Source organism: Onychostoma macrolepis, chromosome 01 (genome assembly GCF_012432095.1).
Source record: "Onychostoma macrolepis isolate SWU-2019 chromosome 01, ASM1243209v1, whole genome shotgun sequence".
NCBI lineage: Eukaryota > Metazoa > Chordata > Actinopteri > Cypriniformes > Cyprinidae > Onychostoma > Onychostoma macrolepis.
In genome coordinates, this window is record NC_081155.1 from 36112787 (window position 1) to 36129766 (window position 16980).

At 36.8% G+C, this 16980-nt stretch overlaps 1 protein-coding gene across 2 annotated transcripts; it reads right to left on the reverse strand.

The window, feature by feature from the left end:
* Positions 1 to 2738: 2738 nt before the first annotated feature.
* rbpja (recombination signal binding protein for immunoglobulin kappa J region a) lies at positions 2739 to 12143 on the reverse strand. Of its 2 annotated transcripts, none has more exons than XM_058784684.1 (11): positions 12026 to 12143; positions 11163 to 11201; positions 10958 to 11053; positions 10124 to 10289; positions 9839 to 10013; positions 9611 to 9748; positions 9354 to 9466; positions 9047 to 9187; positions 8719 to 8874; positions 8510 to 8613; positions 2739 to 7630 (listed from the first exon to the last, which is right to left on the reverse strand). In XM_058784684.1, the coding sequence occupies exons 1-11, from the start codon at positions 12043 to 12045 to the stop codon at positions 7285 to 7287; spliced, it is 1494 nt and encodes a 497-aa protein (XP_058640667.1). In that variant the 5' UTR covers positions 12046 to 12143; the 3' UTR covers positions 2739 to 7284. The 2 variants fall into 2 exon arrangements, with proteins under 2 accessions (XP_058640667.1, XP_058640675.1); XM_058784692.1 differs by lacking the exon at positions 12026 to 12143 and adding an exon at positions 11735 to 12014.
* Between the last annotated feature and the right edge of the window lie 4837 nt (positions 12144 to 16980).

The following is a 16980-nucleotide window of genomic DNA, read 5'->3' on the forward strand; positions in this document are numbered from 1 at the left end:
AATGTTCTTGTTGACTTTAAAACATGGGCTTGGTTGTATGTGTGATTTAAGCTGTCTGTTTGATGTTTCTTTCCCTCTGGTTAGTGTTGGAGATGTTTGGAAAATAATTTATGGGATTTAACCATAATAACTGCAGAATCCCTCATAACCAGTAGAGTGAGAACAGATTTGCTTGTTCAGATCAGTTATCATTTCAAGAGCCTTAATATGTTGGAGGTGCAAAAAGTGTTGAGGTGCAATTTGTTGTTGGCATACCACAATGTAAGTCAATCCACTTCCCTACGGTGAAGACTTGCATCTCAATTTATATTGCGACCAGTCAGAGTGGTAAACAGTGGGTATGTTCGGAATGGTATATCACCATACTACTACTACTGTAGCGTTTCCTGCACTACTCTGCAGAGCTGTATGACTAAACTGGGGATTCCCCCAGTTCTCAGGAAAGACTTACAGGTGCATCTCAATAAATTAGAATGTCGTGGAAAAGTTCGTTTATTTCAGTAATTCAACTCAAATTGTGAAACTCGTGTATTAAATAAATTCAATGCACACAGACTGAAGTAGTTTAAGTCTTTGCTTCTTTTAATTGTGATGATTTTGGCTCACATTTAACAAAAACCCACCATCTCAACAAATTTGAATACCGTATTGACCCGAATATAAGACGATGTTTTTTTCTTGGAAATACATCTGAAAAAACGCAGTCATCTTATATTCAGGGTCTAGACCAGGGGTGTCAAACTCAGTTCCTGGAGGGCCGCAGCCTTGCAGAGTTTAGTTCCAACCCTGCTCCAACACACAAACCATGCAGTTATCAAATAAGCCTAAATGACTTGATTAGCTGGATCAGGTGTGTTTAATTAGGGTTGCATCTAAACTCTGCAGGCCTCTGGCCCTCCAGGAACTGAGTTTGACACCCCTGGTCTAGACTTTGACATGTCAATAATACACCCACAACAATAGGTGGCGCCAAAAACACATAAAACGAGTGTGCCATGAAATATGTAATGTAATGTGTGTTGTAAAGATCGAGAGTGAAAACAAAAGAAAAAGAAAAGCTTACAGCAGCATGAGTCCTGACTGTCATGTTAGCCTGATGGGACCAAACTTCCTCTGTAAGTGATTTTAAACAAGACTGTACCCAGATTTGAAGACTACAATAATATTTCATGATAATACAATTTTGGTAGGCTACTATGAGATGGATAGACTAAATGTTATATAATTCAGATGGGCTACCTGTTATTTTTATGGTATATCAAAAAGTGTATATTTTTCAATGTCATTGTTGGTACATTTTACCAGTATTTACCATACTTTCAAAACAAAAATTAAAATAGGAAAAACATGCAATATGAAAATAATTTAAGAAAAAATGTGTTTTACAGAGAGAGGAAAAAAAAACAAGATTTGGTTTTCAAAAAGCCTTTTTCCAAAAGGTACATCTGGAAAAAGGGGGGGCGTCTTATAATCAGGGTCGTCTTATATTCGGGTCAATACGGCAATTCATAAGGCCAATAAAAAAATAAAAACATTTTTAGTGAATTGTTGGCCTTCTGGAAAGTATGTTCATTTACTGTATATGTACTCAATACTCGGTAGGGGCTCCTTTTGCTTTAATTACTGCCTCAATTCGGCGTGGCATGGAGGTGATCAGTTTGTGGCACTGCTGAGGTGGTATGGAAGCCCAGGTTTCTTTGACAGTGGCCTTCAGCTCATCTTTTTTTTTTTTCTCTATTGGGGTTCAGGTCTGGTGAGTTTGCTGGCCAGTCAAGCACACCAACACCATGGTCATTTAACCAACTTTTGGTGCTTTTGGCAGTGTGGGCAGGTGCCAAGTCCTGCTGGAAAATGAAATTAGCATCTTTCAAAAGCTGGTCAGCAGAAGGAAGCATGAAGTGCTCCAAAATTTCTTGGTAAACGGGTGCAATGACTTTGGTTTTCAAAAAACACAATGGACCAACACCAGCAGATGACATTGCACCCCAAATCATCAGACTGTGGAAACTTAACACTGGACTTCAAGCAACTTGGGCTATGAGCTTCTCCACCCTTCATCCAGACTCTAGGACCTTGGTTTCCAAATGAAATACAAAACTTGCTCTCATCTGAAAAGAGGACTTTGGACCACTGGGCAACAGTCCAGTTCTTCTTCTCCTTAGCCCAGGTAAGACGCCTCTGACGTTGTCTGCTGTTCAGGAGAGGACAACTGTAGCCAAATTCCTTGACACGTCTCTGTGTGGTGGCTCTTAATGCCTTGATCCCAGCCTCAGTCCATTCCTTGTGAAGTTCACCCAAATTCTTGAATCGATTTTACTTGACAATCCTCATAAGGCTGCGGTTCTCTCGGTTGGTTGTGCATCTTTTTCTTCCACACTTTTTCCTTCCACTCAACTTTCTGTTAACATGCTTGGATACAGCACTCTGTGAACAGCCAGCTTCTTTGGCAATGAATGTTTGTGGCTTACCTTCCTTGTGAAGGGTGTCAATGATTGTCTTCTAGACAACTGTCATATCAGCAGTCTTCCCCATGATTGTGTAGCCTAGTGAACCAAACTGAGAGACCATTCTGAAGACTCAGGAAACCTTTGCAGGTGTTTTAAGTTGATTAGCTGATTGGCATGTCACCATATTCTAATTTGTTGAGATAATGAATTGGTGGGTTTTTGTTAAATGTGAGCCAAAATCATCACAATTAAAAGAACCAAAGAATTAAACTACTTCAGTCTGTGTGCATTTAATTTATTTAATACACGAGTTTCACAATTTGAGTTGAATTACTGAAATAAATGAACTTTTCCACGACATTCTAATTTATTGAGATGCACCTGTATACTATGAATCATATAAATGTATGCATGAAACAACAAGTAACTGTTGTTTTTAGCATCTGATTAACTTACTATTTGATCAGGACATTTGTACTCAAAACTAGATCGAAAATGTTTTAAGTTTTTAATGTAGTCTTATGTTCACCAAGGTTGCATTTATTTGATCTAAAATACAGTAGAAATAGTAATACTGTGATTGTGTATATTTTATCATTTATTTTAATTTATGATGGCAAAATTGAATTTTTAGCAGCCATTACAGGATCCTTCTGAAGTCTTTTTAATATGTATCAATATATATCAGAAGTGACAGAATACACATTTACAAAATATTCCAATTTAAAAGAAATGTTTTTAAACATTGTTCATCAAAGAATCCTGAAAAAAATGAATCACGGTTTCCACAAAAAAAATTTAAGCAGCAAAACACTGATACTATATTCATAATTGAGAACCAAATCAGAATAACAGAATGATTTCTGAAGGATCATGTGACACTGAAGACTACAGCAATGGCTGCACACACAAATAATGCATTTTAAAATGTATTCAATATAGAAAAGTTATTTTGTAACATTTCACAAGATTACTATTTTTATTGTATTTTTAATTTAAAAAAATAAAATAAAAAAAAATGCAGCCTTGGTGACCATGAGACTTCTTTCAAAAACATTAACATGCTCATTTTTACAAATTTTTGACAGCTAGTGTGTGTGTGTGTGTGTACACTTTCTATATATGTATACAATTTAAATTAATTTATTATTTAGTCCATACAATAAAAGTCAATATGGTCCAGCATTTTTCAGATCCCACTGACTTTCATTGTACTGGCAAAAACAGCCAAAACATTCCTTAAAATATATTCCGTTGTGTTCCATAGAAAAACAAAAATCATACAGTTTTGGAATGACATGAGGGTGAGAACTGATGACAGAACTATCCCTTTACGCACACAGTAGTCATTGGGCAGTACTCCGATCTCCGTACCACACGTCCTTGATGGGTGTGTTTTATGCAATTTAGCACCATAAAGACAAAAAACAAATAAACAACCTGACGCTTTTTGAATCTATTACAGTGTTTAGTGATCCATTCCAAAAGCAACAGATACACTGGCCCTTTAGGAGTTAGACAGCACCAATACAGTTCAAATCTGCTAGAGAGCATGCACTCAAAACCAGAACAGCTGGTAGCCATTTGGCAAAGGCTGGTAACTTCCAAAATGTAAAACAATCCATTGAAACGGTTGAGAAAACAGACACCAATTCTCACCTTTTTTTTTTTTCTACAGACAAAACCGACAAAGATAACAGTGATCTAACACTCTAGTTTCTGTTCAATGTAAGCAAAGTGGCACAGGTGACAGGCGAACTAACTAACTTATGTGATAGATAGAAAGAAATGAGGAAACTCAACATGGTTAGTCTTGATCAGGTCATCTGATTCGAACACACTGGAAGACAACTGGATACAAAAGGAAAATAACACTGAAAACAAAAGTGGAAAAGTTAGGCGTGACCTTCACAATTTGACCTTTAGATTTGGCAGTTTCCATTTCGGCACTTGCACAAGGTATGCTTTAATATTCTTCCCTGATTGAGGAATTGCTCACAGTAGATACTAGTTAATGGCTTTGCAAGAATTACTGGGTTTTGGCTTTTATTTCTTCCAAAGCAACAGTTTCTAACGCAGACCAAACAAGGCCTGACTACTTAAAAATAAAGATATACAAAACAAGTTTCATAGTAACTTTCCCTCAATCATGGAAGAAATATTTAGAAATATAAACATAACCATTAAATGTAATACAATAATGTTGTATATAAAATAACCAATATAACATTTAGACTCATATATTAATATTAGCCATGGTAGAAACGGATAAATTAAAAGAACCAAAACCACTGAGGAACTACTTCTGCCGTTCCTATATAAATCCCAAACAGTAACAAAATGCAGTCCATACTGATTAAAAGCAAATTCCAGAGCGTGCTATTTCACAAGTGTCTCTCTGATCAGACGATGCATACAGAGTTGTGTGGGGCGGGAAAAGTACAACAAAACAAACTAAGATGCACAAAAAGAGCAGAATTGAGATGACATTTTGCTTTGTGAATTATACTGAAAAAAAACCATCATTCCCTTTTCACACAAGGACATCATTTGTAGTGTAATATTTCACCAACAGATCCTGTTATTAAGCAGTAGTGGTTTAAGGCCTCATTTTTAGTTTGCTTTAGACTACAGCTATTACAGAAGTGAACATTTGGTACTAAACAAGTTGCATGTGACATCAATTTAAAAAGGGCACATTTTTATGTAGCAGTGATGCTAACCAAGGCCGTGCCACTTCTGCAGTTCATAAGTCAAAATATATGAAAGGCAGGATAAGATTCCATTTCCTGTAATCTACAAACCAAACATCTTCACGCAGCATGTGCGATAACAAGTGCTTTTTCCGGTTCTTTCCATTCAGCTTGACACAGGTAAGCTAGTTGACTAGGGATGGGTCCAAAAACAAGCTAGTCAGTTAGTGAGCTTGACTAGATTACTTCAATTTTTAGTACAACCACACACATTCAAACGTCCATTTGAGTATCCCAGTACAAGTGATGCCATGTTTAGTTAAAAACTGTTAACTAACTATAAAACTGATTAGTCGACGAGCGTGTCAGGCAACCCATTAAGGGCCAGATTTACAAGGGTAAATTAGCGTGCGACCACATTACCATAAAAGCGCTGACAGGAGTGGAAATTTTAGTGGGTGATCTACTGACAATGTGCAAATTAACATATACAAACACAGCCACATCATTTCCAATGACCAACGCAATCTACCACAAGCAAACTATCAAGCGCAAAACAGGTTAAGACATGCTTTTTTGGGTGTTAAATAATGGTTAACTGACTACCACAAACCTAAAATACTCTCTTCTCATTCATTTTAAGGATGTCTTAAAGGGAAATGCTTACAAATGCATAAAATAACCGTGTCCATGCCTTTTCGTCAATTTTCACTGTGTGTGTCTTTAGTAAATCCTGACAGTAGTTTTTTTAACACCAAAAGAGAATTTGTAAATCTGGCCCTAAACTGGTTGATTCTGAAAAGTCATTTTGGACATCCCTATCTAGAAACACAGAGAATCCAAACTTTCATTCATTCATGCAACTCTACATGGTTTAACCACATGACAACAAAGCAGCAATTTTTCTACATGCTGATTTTAGTCTGATACCAACAGTAATTGTGACACTGAAAGCGTGAATGATATGCAAACGAGACCTGTGCAGTCCCCACCACAGGATTTGAGTCAACCAATTAATTAGAAATTGCTGACCCATTAAAAGGATTTTTGTGCGTTTATGTTCAACTAAATGTAAGCCATTTGGTGTGGGATTTTTATAGGTTACCATTATGTTGGCAGCTTGAACATCTATAGCCAATGAAAAAGGGCCAGATCAATGGCTACACTTAAGTGATGAGTAAGATATGGCACATAAGGCCAACCGGCAAAGTCAGTTAAAGCTTTTGTGTTAAAGACTTCATATGAAAAAAAAAAAAAACAGTTTAACAAAGCAGAAGAGCCACCTTCTCCCAAATACACAAAAATGGCATCAATATTACATCTCGGTTTAGTGGAGGAAAAAAAAAAAAAACAAAGAATGGGGAAAAAGACCAATATACATGACATAAAATATTATTACAAAACAGAAAGGGTCCAGATGACTTAAGGCATTTGCCAAGACGAGTAAAGGCAGCTATAAGTTCAGGCTTTTAAAATGCATGAACCTTTTCCTTCTGAGCCCAAACGCTCACAAGAAATATACAAAACTATTTGGTAACAAAAGTTTACTATATGTTATAAAACTGAAAAAGGTGAAAAATGTACCTTAGCTAAAGCTTATAAAATTATATATCAATAAAAATAATAATAATAATAATAATAATATTCCTTGGTCCGTAAAAACTATATTACTATGATAACTTTTCTTCCAAGCATGGCGAAACAGTGCATTAAGCCCTTTAGTTGAAAACAACATCACTCAAAGCCATTTCCAGCTTGCACTTAATTAGAAAAGGCTTCGTTTTGAAAAGAAAGAGTTTTTCGCTGTTGTTTTTTGATTGTTTTTATGTAAGGCTAATGCATTGATCCTGTGGCATATTGATCCACGGCACACATCACTTCTTTTGCCACTTCCCCCGACGTGAGGAAACAGACTGAAAAAGAAATGCAACAAAGAGAGACAAGAAAAGAGACATCTTCATTTGCTCTGTCCAGTCTTTGTGTGAAGTCTTGTCTCTCTTTTCTTCTCTCTCTGTGGCACCATTATCCATTTTTGTGATCCGTATCCCATGAATCTATGCAGGAGAGTCTACGAGTGGACGAATCACCATCTCTCACAAAGGCTCACATACTCACACGCGCAAACACACACTGATTTTCCCAGGTTAGGAGACAGACATAGCCGAGGAAGAGGAAGATGAAGACACGCTCCCTGTTGCTGCGTATCCTGCCTGGCTGTCGACGGCTGACTGCAGCAGTAGGCTGGAGGATGAGGAGGATGAAGATGGTGAGGTGGAGGAGTTGCTGTTGGCCCGCAGTATGGCTCCCGCGGCGCTGCAGTGAGGACGTGGTCCCGGCTCCGGTGTGTAGGTAAAAGTCAAAGCTGTGGAGTAGATGATGCCATCATTACGGACCAAAGTCACAGGAACCTGCACTGGCTGCCGAACCCAACGCCACCCCTCACGGAACGCAGAGATGTCGGGAACCACACAGAGCACACTTTCACCACACCTGCCAGAAACAGAACGAGTAACTATGAATTGCTGACAATCATGTAATAAATATTCTCAATATATTTGTATATATATTAATACATCACAGGGTATCAGCAAAGTAGTGTTGCCAAAAGTACACGTGAACATGGCCAATCAGCGCTGTTTAAGAATCCGCTCAACAGCGCTCAAATGTTAGCGGGAAATGGACATTTTTAAAATTGCAGTACCGAATGGTACCGAAGTCGGTACTTTTGACAACACTACTGCAAAGTTAAGACCTTTATAACCAGAGTTATATCTAATAAAAGCCATACAATCTGAAAATAAATTCTGCATGTTAGATTCTTTAAATTCATTAAAAAGGCTGCAGTATACATTCAATAAAGACTTTATCAGAGAAACAAGGTAATTGTAAATTTAAAATACTCTTGACATGTTTTACTTTTTTATTTTAGATAGATAGATATTGATATGTAGATATAGAGTTACAGATGTGTGTATCACCTGCAATGTACAATGATGTTTAAAGAAATCCAATAAACATTATTGTGTAGATACTAGTCAAATCTATTCATGTACGTGTTATATGTTCTTAGTCTTTCCTAGACAACCTACAAGAGTTTGAATTAAACGCCAGATGCAGTTTATTGTGCAACCAAAATACCAATAACCTTAAAAAAAAGTTTATATGCATAATGCACCAACATGTACAAGGATGCTTATTTTGAAATGTGAATGATTTACTAAAAAAAACAAAACTTTTAATTATGAACACACCCAATTTTTATTTATGAACAAGCCCAACATGCACCAGGACTCTTATATTAAACTGAGCATGATTCACTACTGCCAGGTGCTGAACTGTAGAGCACTGTAATTGGTGTGGTGGTTTTACCTGTACATTGTGTCTGCCTCTACATCTCCAAACCAGACTCTTAGGTTAGGCGTGAAGTTCTGTCCTGTGAGTTCCAGCATGGCAACATCTCCTCCTCCATTCAGCTACAACATAAAGGGTTCAAGGTTACCTTCTTACAAATACTATGACGGATTGTCCATGCTTTTTTATTATAAAACAGCTTGATGTCATATGTAGTCATGCATTACCTGTAAACTTTCAACAACAGGCACAGGTGTGACAGGTGAGGGTACAGGGCCCATCCCCTCATAGAAAGTGTACTCTGCTTTGTCTGTGCTGATGATTGTCCATGACGCCCCATCGTTGATCATTTCTTTGTTCGTTTCTTTGGGACAGGGTGTGGCCTGAGAGTAGAAGGAAAATATTTCAATTATTTAACAAATTAAAAGGCTACAGAGCCTCAAAATCATTAAGAAGTTAATGATTAATTTAGAGAACAGGAATTGCTATTCTAACAGATATATCATGTTTTCATCAATTATAGGGCATTATTTCTAGAAGTTCCAGTGGACTGACCTGGAACTGAATTATCCTCTCTTGTGACAGGCAGAGGTACATCCTCTCTGTATCTTTAAGGTAGAAGGCACATTTATGTAGCTGGGACACAGGATCATCGGCATCCATCAGCGCTGTCTGCTTGTCCACTTTACGAATGACCTACACACAAACACACAACATTTCACCTCCAAAAAACCCCTTGCTATTTACATTGTTACACAAACATCTTGAGTCACAACTACATGTCACACTCCTTGATTGAACAGGACACAATTTCTTAGCCCAACCCTTTTAATCATGTACAATCAAGTGAATAATAGCTTACCAGTCGGGGTAGAGCCATGCCTGTCACAGAGCACACCAGCTTCACCGTCTGACCGTAATGGATGTAGCCATCTCTGACTGTAAACTCTTCACCCTCTGACTCATCATCATCCACTGGAATTCAGAATTACACATTATTACCAATTCATTGTTAACAGGAAAAACTGAAGATTTCAAAAATGAAAACACTGAATACGTAATTTCTACACAATTCTTTCAATAGATTGAAATATAGTATATTTGTGGTGAATAACTCACATAGATGAATATAGAAGGCTCCCCACTGTTGTGAACTAGCATGGAAGTTTCCCCCTTCCACATGAAGGTACCGCGTACTGACAGTCTGGGACCGCAAGCGGTTAAAAAGAGCCACCTTCGTCCCAGAAGCTATGCACACTATAAGAGACATTGAAAATGAGCTGCGTGAAAATTCTGGACAAATTAAGACTCATTTAGTGACCCAAACGAGAAATTCTTTTGACTCACGGTCTGCATTCTTCAGCGACTGTTTCTTTTTGGAAGGTTTGGAGATGACCTTGATTCGTTTGCTGAGGAAGACACCGATATCCGCGCTATTCCCGTAGAACATTTTAACTGACAGCATGAAGTGCTTCCGTTTGTCCGAGTCAGAAATGTATAACGTTTTTGCTGTGCAAAAATTCTGCAGAAGCAAAGCACAAAAGTTGTGATGCCAGAACACTGATCTTCTTGTAGTTATTTTAGAAAGGAAGTTACAATACATGTTTTGCCATAATAAAATCCATAAAGCACCTTTCCCTCCAAGTTGAGCTGCTGCATTTCTTGTTCACTGTTTCCAATGCCGATAAAGGCACAAGGCTGAGACTCCTGCTCCGAGCAGCCCTCTCTCTCCATCTGCTCCTTCTTTTTCTTCCAGCCACAACCCATCAGGTACACACATGGTGGAGGACAGAAGAATCTAACAGAGTCAAAGAGTATTTGAAGTGATTAAAGAAAAATTCACTTGGATGCTTGTATAAGGAATCTGATTTTACATAGTTCTCCCTACCTTCATTTACATTAAAGCTTGATTCATAGTCGACATGAAACAATCCATTTTACTTCCAAAATGTGTCAAATATACAAGTAAAACAGGACATTCCACAAGCAAAATAGCAGTGCGAGCAGTCATATTTATAACCCCGTTAACATCTCTATTGGGGTCACTTAAATGTGAAAGATCCATCTTTTGCAGTAATCAGAAATGCATGTAATAAATGCATCCCGATGCATTTCGGAAAACAGCAAAGGACATCAATGACCAGCATACATATAAGGATGAATTCAGAGGTTGAAACTTTCATATGAAATCCAATCACAGATGTAAACAATGCGTCTCAGCTGAACATTTATGCTCGATTACTCAAGACGGATGTTAAAAACAGGTGTAAACAGTGACTGTGCCGATTTTCGAAGACTAGGCCTAAACATTTTTCCTTACTGATTAAGCCTCCACTGTAAGACCTAAACTCTATATTAACCTTAAAAGGTTCACTTGTGATTTCGTGTTGACTGAATTTACTGTATAATACAACACACATAAACAGTTAATCATACGTGTGTTTACAGCTAAAATTAATCACTCACCTTTTTTCATTGCCGTACGATTTCTGTGCGACTTTTGCATGCAGTATGAGCACTGTCTGATCTCCTCTCTCCTTCAAGTAGTTGCGCATTGCCTCCCTGCAAAACCACAAAATACAAAGTTTAATTAATATATGTTAATTATAATAATATTGTTTCCTAATATACGTTTAATAAATATTACACATGAACTTTACAGTGCATTTACCTTGTTAAACGCTTTGGCTGAGGGAGCTCCCCAAATTTCCTACAAAACAAAATAAGGCAAAGTCAAGACCAGATTCAAACATCACTTTGATCCACACTCCAAAATAATAAAAACAAAACTGTCACAGCCTAGTTATCCGTCTACCAAGAAAGACAGCATTTTTGAGCAGGATAAACAAGTTAAAGCGTGCATAAGATGCCCCTATCTGTCTATTTAGACAGCTCACTGGGTTTTGAGATACAAGCCAAAATAAGCCTAAAAGTTGAAATGGATATGAGCATTTTACATAAAAATGACGGGACGTTACAAACACACAATTTTTAAGCTAAAAGTAGTTTAACTGAGAAGTCTGACATGAAACAAAGAGAACGTTTTGAGTCTTCTCGAAAACTGCCAGTTTCTGTTATGAACCCACTAGACCAGCTAACTTGGCTGGCTAACATCTGCTAACCTGCCCCCTCTCTCTCTCTCTCTCTCTCTCTCTCTCGTACACCAACTCACAAGTTGGCTCAAATTTTATTCAAGTATTTTTAAAGATTAAAGTATGTTAAAGATTCAAAATACAACCGTACTGTGTTTACAGTTAAAGATTCGCTCTCCACGGTACACAGTGTTTATGGAAAACTGCTGAAAATCTATCAGCTAACGTTAACTAAAAGCTAAGCGGCTAACTGAATAAAAGAGCCCATCGTTGAAAACCTCGAAAACCACGCAAAAGTACGCCGAAACGGGCCAGCAGCGCAGAGACACGCGGCCGTGGGTGTAAAGACATAAACCAAAGCAAATTATCTTGACTAAACAGACAAAACTTATTTTAGCTATGACTTTTCCATGCCCCGTCCGTTGATAGTTTCGCTGCTTACCCTGTCACAACAGGCGCCATCTTCACCAACTCTCTCTAATAACGCCAAGGATCGCGAGATTTCCCCCGCTCCGCACCAAACTTCAACAGACGAAGGGGAGGGGCAGTGTGAGAAATAATGCAGGAAAGGGGGGCACAGGCGTGGGAAAGTTCTGAAGTCACGCGAGAATTCACGGTCGCTTATTATGGGAGCAGATGAGAGCGGGCCCCTTGTTATCGCGAGAGTACGTTGCGGACGGCTGCCAGCCAAACGCGTGTGAAAGTTCTCACGATGGGAAGAGAGACCGCACCTTTTCAGCGCGGGCCGTGAGAAAAAGATTTCTAGAAGGAGGGAAGCCCGGGGACTAGAGCACCTACACCAGGAAATAGTGAACTGACGGGAAGCAGTTAAAAAGGATGTTGTTATTAAAAGTCTTTAAAAGTTAAGAGTACAATAGTTTAAGTGTTCACCTCTTTCAATTGCGTGCATTCCAGTAATTTTGAATTTATAAACCTACACATTATATGTGGTCTAATTCATGCGATAGATCTGCGATAATTAACAACTAATCTGCTTTCGCATCACCAGATGGCAGTATTATTTCACTATGGAAACGCTGCTGTATCACTGACTGGAGGGGGAAAGTGGTGTAGTATATTTATGTCGAAATTTTGCTCAAAAATTGCTAGTTATCAACAAACAATTACAAAGAAACGGCAAGTAACACGTTGAATTAAACGTTACGGTTTTAAGTAGAAAGACTGAAATAACAGTATTTCTTGTAAAGCGTACTCCAATAATCTTTGAAAAATCATTTTACAGCTAAAGCATATGTATGGCTGAGGTAAGACAGTACTCAACACTGATTAGTGTCATTTTCAAAATCCTTCATCACTTGATTATAATAATTTAATTTTAAAGCACATCTACTACAAAACAAGACTTACTTTGAAATCATTCTGAGGTTAAATACAGATTTAAAACCATAACAAGAAGTTGTTTAGTAGCTACTGTATGATACTGTTTTCGAAATCAAATCTTTGCATAGTTATGGCAGGAAACAACTGGCATCTAACAATGCCTTGAAAAAACAGTTAATCTTAAAAAATAAAGCATATGCATGAATCCAAAATAGTAGGCCTAAATAAAACAGTTACGGATGTGTTCTTTGTTCTAAACAACTGAAACGTTGTCTAATATTTTAGAGCAGTCTCTACAATTTATGAATGAAATCAATTAAATCTGTATGTGGATGTGTGTGTGGGGAAATCAGATGTAACCCGTTTGTATTTGTTAAGTTTCATAACTGTAATTTAATTACACATTTTTTATCAGTAACTGTAACTAATTACATTTATTTTGTTATTAAATTAAGTAATTTAGTTGCATGTAACTAGTAGTTACTCCCCAACACTGGTCAAAAGTACCATCAAAAGTACCACAAGTAGGTTCTTTATTGGAAAAGCCTAGAATATTACATTTACATTTACGTTAAGTCGTTTAGCAGATGCTTTTATCCAAAGCAACTTACAAATGAGGACAATGGAAGCAATCAAAATCAACAAAAGAGCAATGATATCAGAATCAGGAAGAGCTTTATTGCCAAGTACGCTTGGGCATACAATGAATTTGTTTTAGTGTCACAAGCTTTCAGTACACAGAGACAACAACACAGAGACAATAAAAAACAGGATGAGAATAAAAATACACACATATGTAAATATAAATAGACAAAAATAGAAAAACAAACATTAAATTGAAAAAATAAAATAAATTGTACAGTTGTGCTACTGATGATAGTATAGGAATAGGATGTAGGTGGTAACAAATAAATAGAAGGTTATTGCACAATGGGGGGAACATTTAACTGTTCATTAGGTAGATTGCCTGGGGGAAGAAACTGTTGTTGTGCCTGGCTGTCCTGGTATTTGGGGCTCTGTAGCACCGGCCAGATGACTTGGATGTGAGGGATCCTTTTTCTGAGCCCTTTTCCTCCCTCTGGATGTATACAGTTCTTGAAGGGTGGGCAGAGGAGCACCGATAATCCTTTCAGCGGTCCGAAACGTCCTCTGTAGTCTTCTGATGCCTGATTTTGTAGCTGAACCAAACCAGACAGTTATCGATGTGCACAGAACAGACTCGATGACGGCTGAGTAGAACTCTTTCAGCAGCTCCTGTGGCAGGTTGAATTTCCTCAGCTGGCGAAGGAAGTATAGCCTTTGTTGGGCCTTTTTTGCAATGGAGTCGATGTGAGTATCCCACTTCAGATCCAGAGAGATAGTGGTGCCCAGGAATCTGAATGACTCCACTGTCATTACAGTGCTGTCCATGATGGTGAGTGAGGGGAGAACAGGGGGGTTTCTCCTGAAGTCCATGATGATCTCCACTGTTTTGAGCATGTTCAGCTCCAGGTTGTTAAGACTGCACCAGACAGCCAGCTGCAATATGCAAGTGCAATATTATTAATAATATTGATACGCAAGTGCTATAACAAGTCTTAGTTAGCTTAATGCAGTACACGTAGCAAGGTTTTTTTTTTTAATTATATAATAAATAAAAAGAAAACAGATAGAATAGAAAAAGAATAGAGCAAGCTAGTGTTAGAGGCCTTTTTTGGTTTTGTTAATTGTATAATAAAAAGAAAACAAAGTTAGAATACAAAAAGATTAGAAAAGCTAGTTTTTTTTGTTTGTTTGTTTGTTTGTTTTTTTAAGAAAACAAGCAGTTAGTAAATGAACAGATTGCAAGTCTAAAAGGGACAGTTTTTTTTTTTTTTTTTTTTTTTTAAATAGAATTAGAATAGAGAGTGCTAGAGTTTTCAGATTTACAGGTTTACAGTTTGCAGAAGTATTACAGATATTTTAATATTATATAGGCCTACACATCCGTGTTATTTTAGTATAATTGAGATACTATTATAGTTTTAATATTTTTAATTAATTTTTGTTTTCCATTTTCATTTTAGTTAAAATTTGTGGTCACACTTTATATTAGGTGGCCTTAACTACTATGTACTTACATAAAAAAATAAGTACAATGTCCTTATTGTGTTCATATTGTATTGTAAAACACATTTGCTGCTATTGAGGTGGGATACGGGTAAGGTTAGAGACAGGTTTGGTGGTTTGGGTAGGTTTAAGGGTGGGTTAAGGTGTAAAGGATGGGTCAACAGTGTAATTATAAATTACAGAAATGAATTACAGTTGTAATTACATATAGGTATTTTTAAAAAATATGAGTACAATGGAAACACATTCATGTACACAATAAGTGCATTGTACCAAATTATTAATTTAAATGTAAGTAAATAGTAGTTAAGGCCACCTAATATAAAGTGGGGGTTGCCATTTTTATTACAGTTTTTTAAAATGTCTATATAGTTGTTATTAGTAATGCTTATTTCAGTTGAAGTTATTTTAAAATATCAAATTCAATTAGATAAAAATGAGAAATGTTGCCTTGGCATCTAGATGAAAAAAAGTTGAAGTTATCATCAAGATATTGTTAATAACACACCCTAAACTAATATTGGCTCCTCTTTCATTTACATATGAAGAGTTCAGATGCAAAGGCCTCTAAATGCCGTCTGAAATTTTCTTCTAAAATTAGCATTTTTATCAGGCTCCTATATTTATGTTAGGTTATTTCACTTTAACTGTATAGAAAAGGACCTATACATTGCCATTAGAGTAAAATGACTGAACCTAAACATAGGAACCTGATAAAAAATGCTAAATTTAGAAGAAAATTTCAGACGGCATTTAGAGGCTTTTGCATCTGAACTCTTCCAATATATTTTTCATGGTGAAACTGAGCCGGTTTGTTCAAATTCAAACTGTGTCTCTTTAGAATTAACTGTCTCTTTAATGGCATTATAGGCGTTCAACTCTCAAGTTGTATAAAAGTTCAAAGGTTTAAAGACAGATAGGCCTCGTTTATTTAGGAACATGCTGTCTCAAATCATTTGACATTAGGATTACCTGCTTATTATATTATCTTATTACATGTGATCTCAACATATTTTAGATCTGAGGAGGTAGAAGCTTTGGTAACACTTTATTTTGATGGTCCCTTTTGAACATTCTGTTGACACTAAGTAATGTTGCAACTACATGTCAACAAACTCTCATAAGAGTATTAGTAGACTGTCAGCTTCATATCTACTAACTCCTTATTGTGTTGGTCTCCCAACAGATATTCTACTGACTATAAGTAACTTTGCAAGAACGTGTCAACTTAATCTAACCCTAACCCTACCAGTCAACTAATACACTACTAACACTTTAATGAGAGTTAGTAGAAATGTAGGTGCAACATTACTTATAGTCAATAGAATGTGTTAAAGGGACCATCAAAATAAAGTGAAACCGAAGCTTTAAATTGTATTAATTTCACTACAAATACATGAGTATTTTTAATAGTTCGTAACATGCTGGTTTATATCATAAAATTGATTCTAGCTACTGTGACCGTATGATGTTGGCAGGCAGATTCAACAGGATTTCAAAAGTCTTAAGGAATAACATGCTCTCTTTTAATTTTGATCTTATCATGATGTCACTCAACGTTCGCAAGCGAACAATCAGCAACAAAAATTGCTGAGATGGAAATCTTGTATATCACTAATTGTCCTTAAAGGCTTGAAACTGAAATTTGGTCTCAAGTTGTCTCTGATTTGGGGAACTTGGCTTCCTTCTGTAAATCGACAGTTAAGAATCTTGGGGTTCAGTTTGATGTCTGCAGATCAACTCGGTGGTTAAATCTTGTTTCTTTCATTTGAGATTAATAACTAAGGTAAAACCGTTTCTGTAATCTAGCAATTTTGAAAAGCTTATTCATGCCTTTATTTTTGTAAGACTAGACTATTGTAATTCCTTGTATGCGGGTGTGACTCAACAATATGGCATCTTATGGACCCTTTTCACAGACTGTGATGACATTTATAACACTTTTGTATTGTATTACTTTTGCGTCAA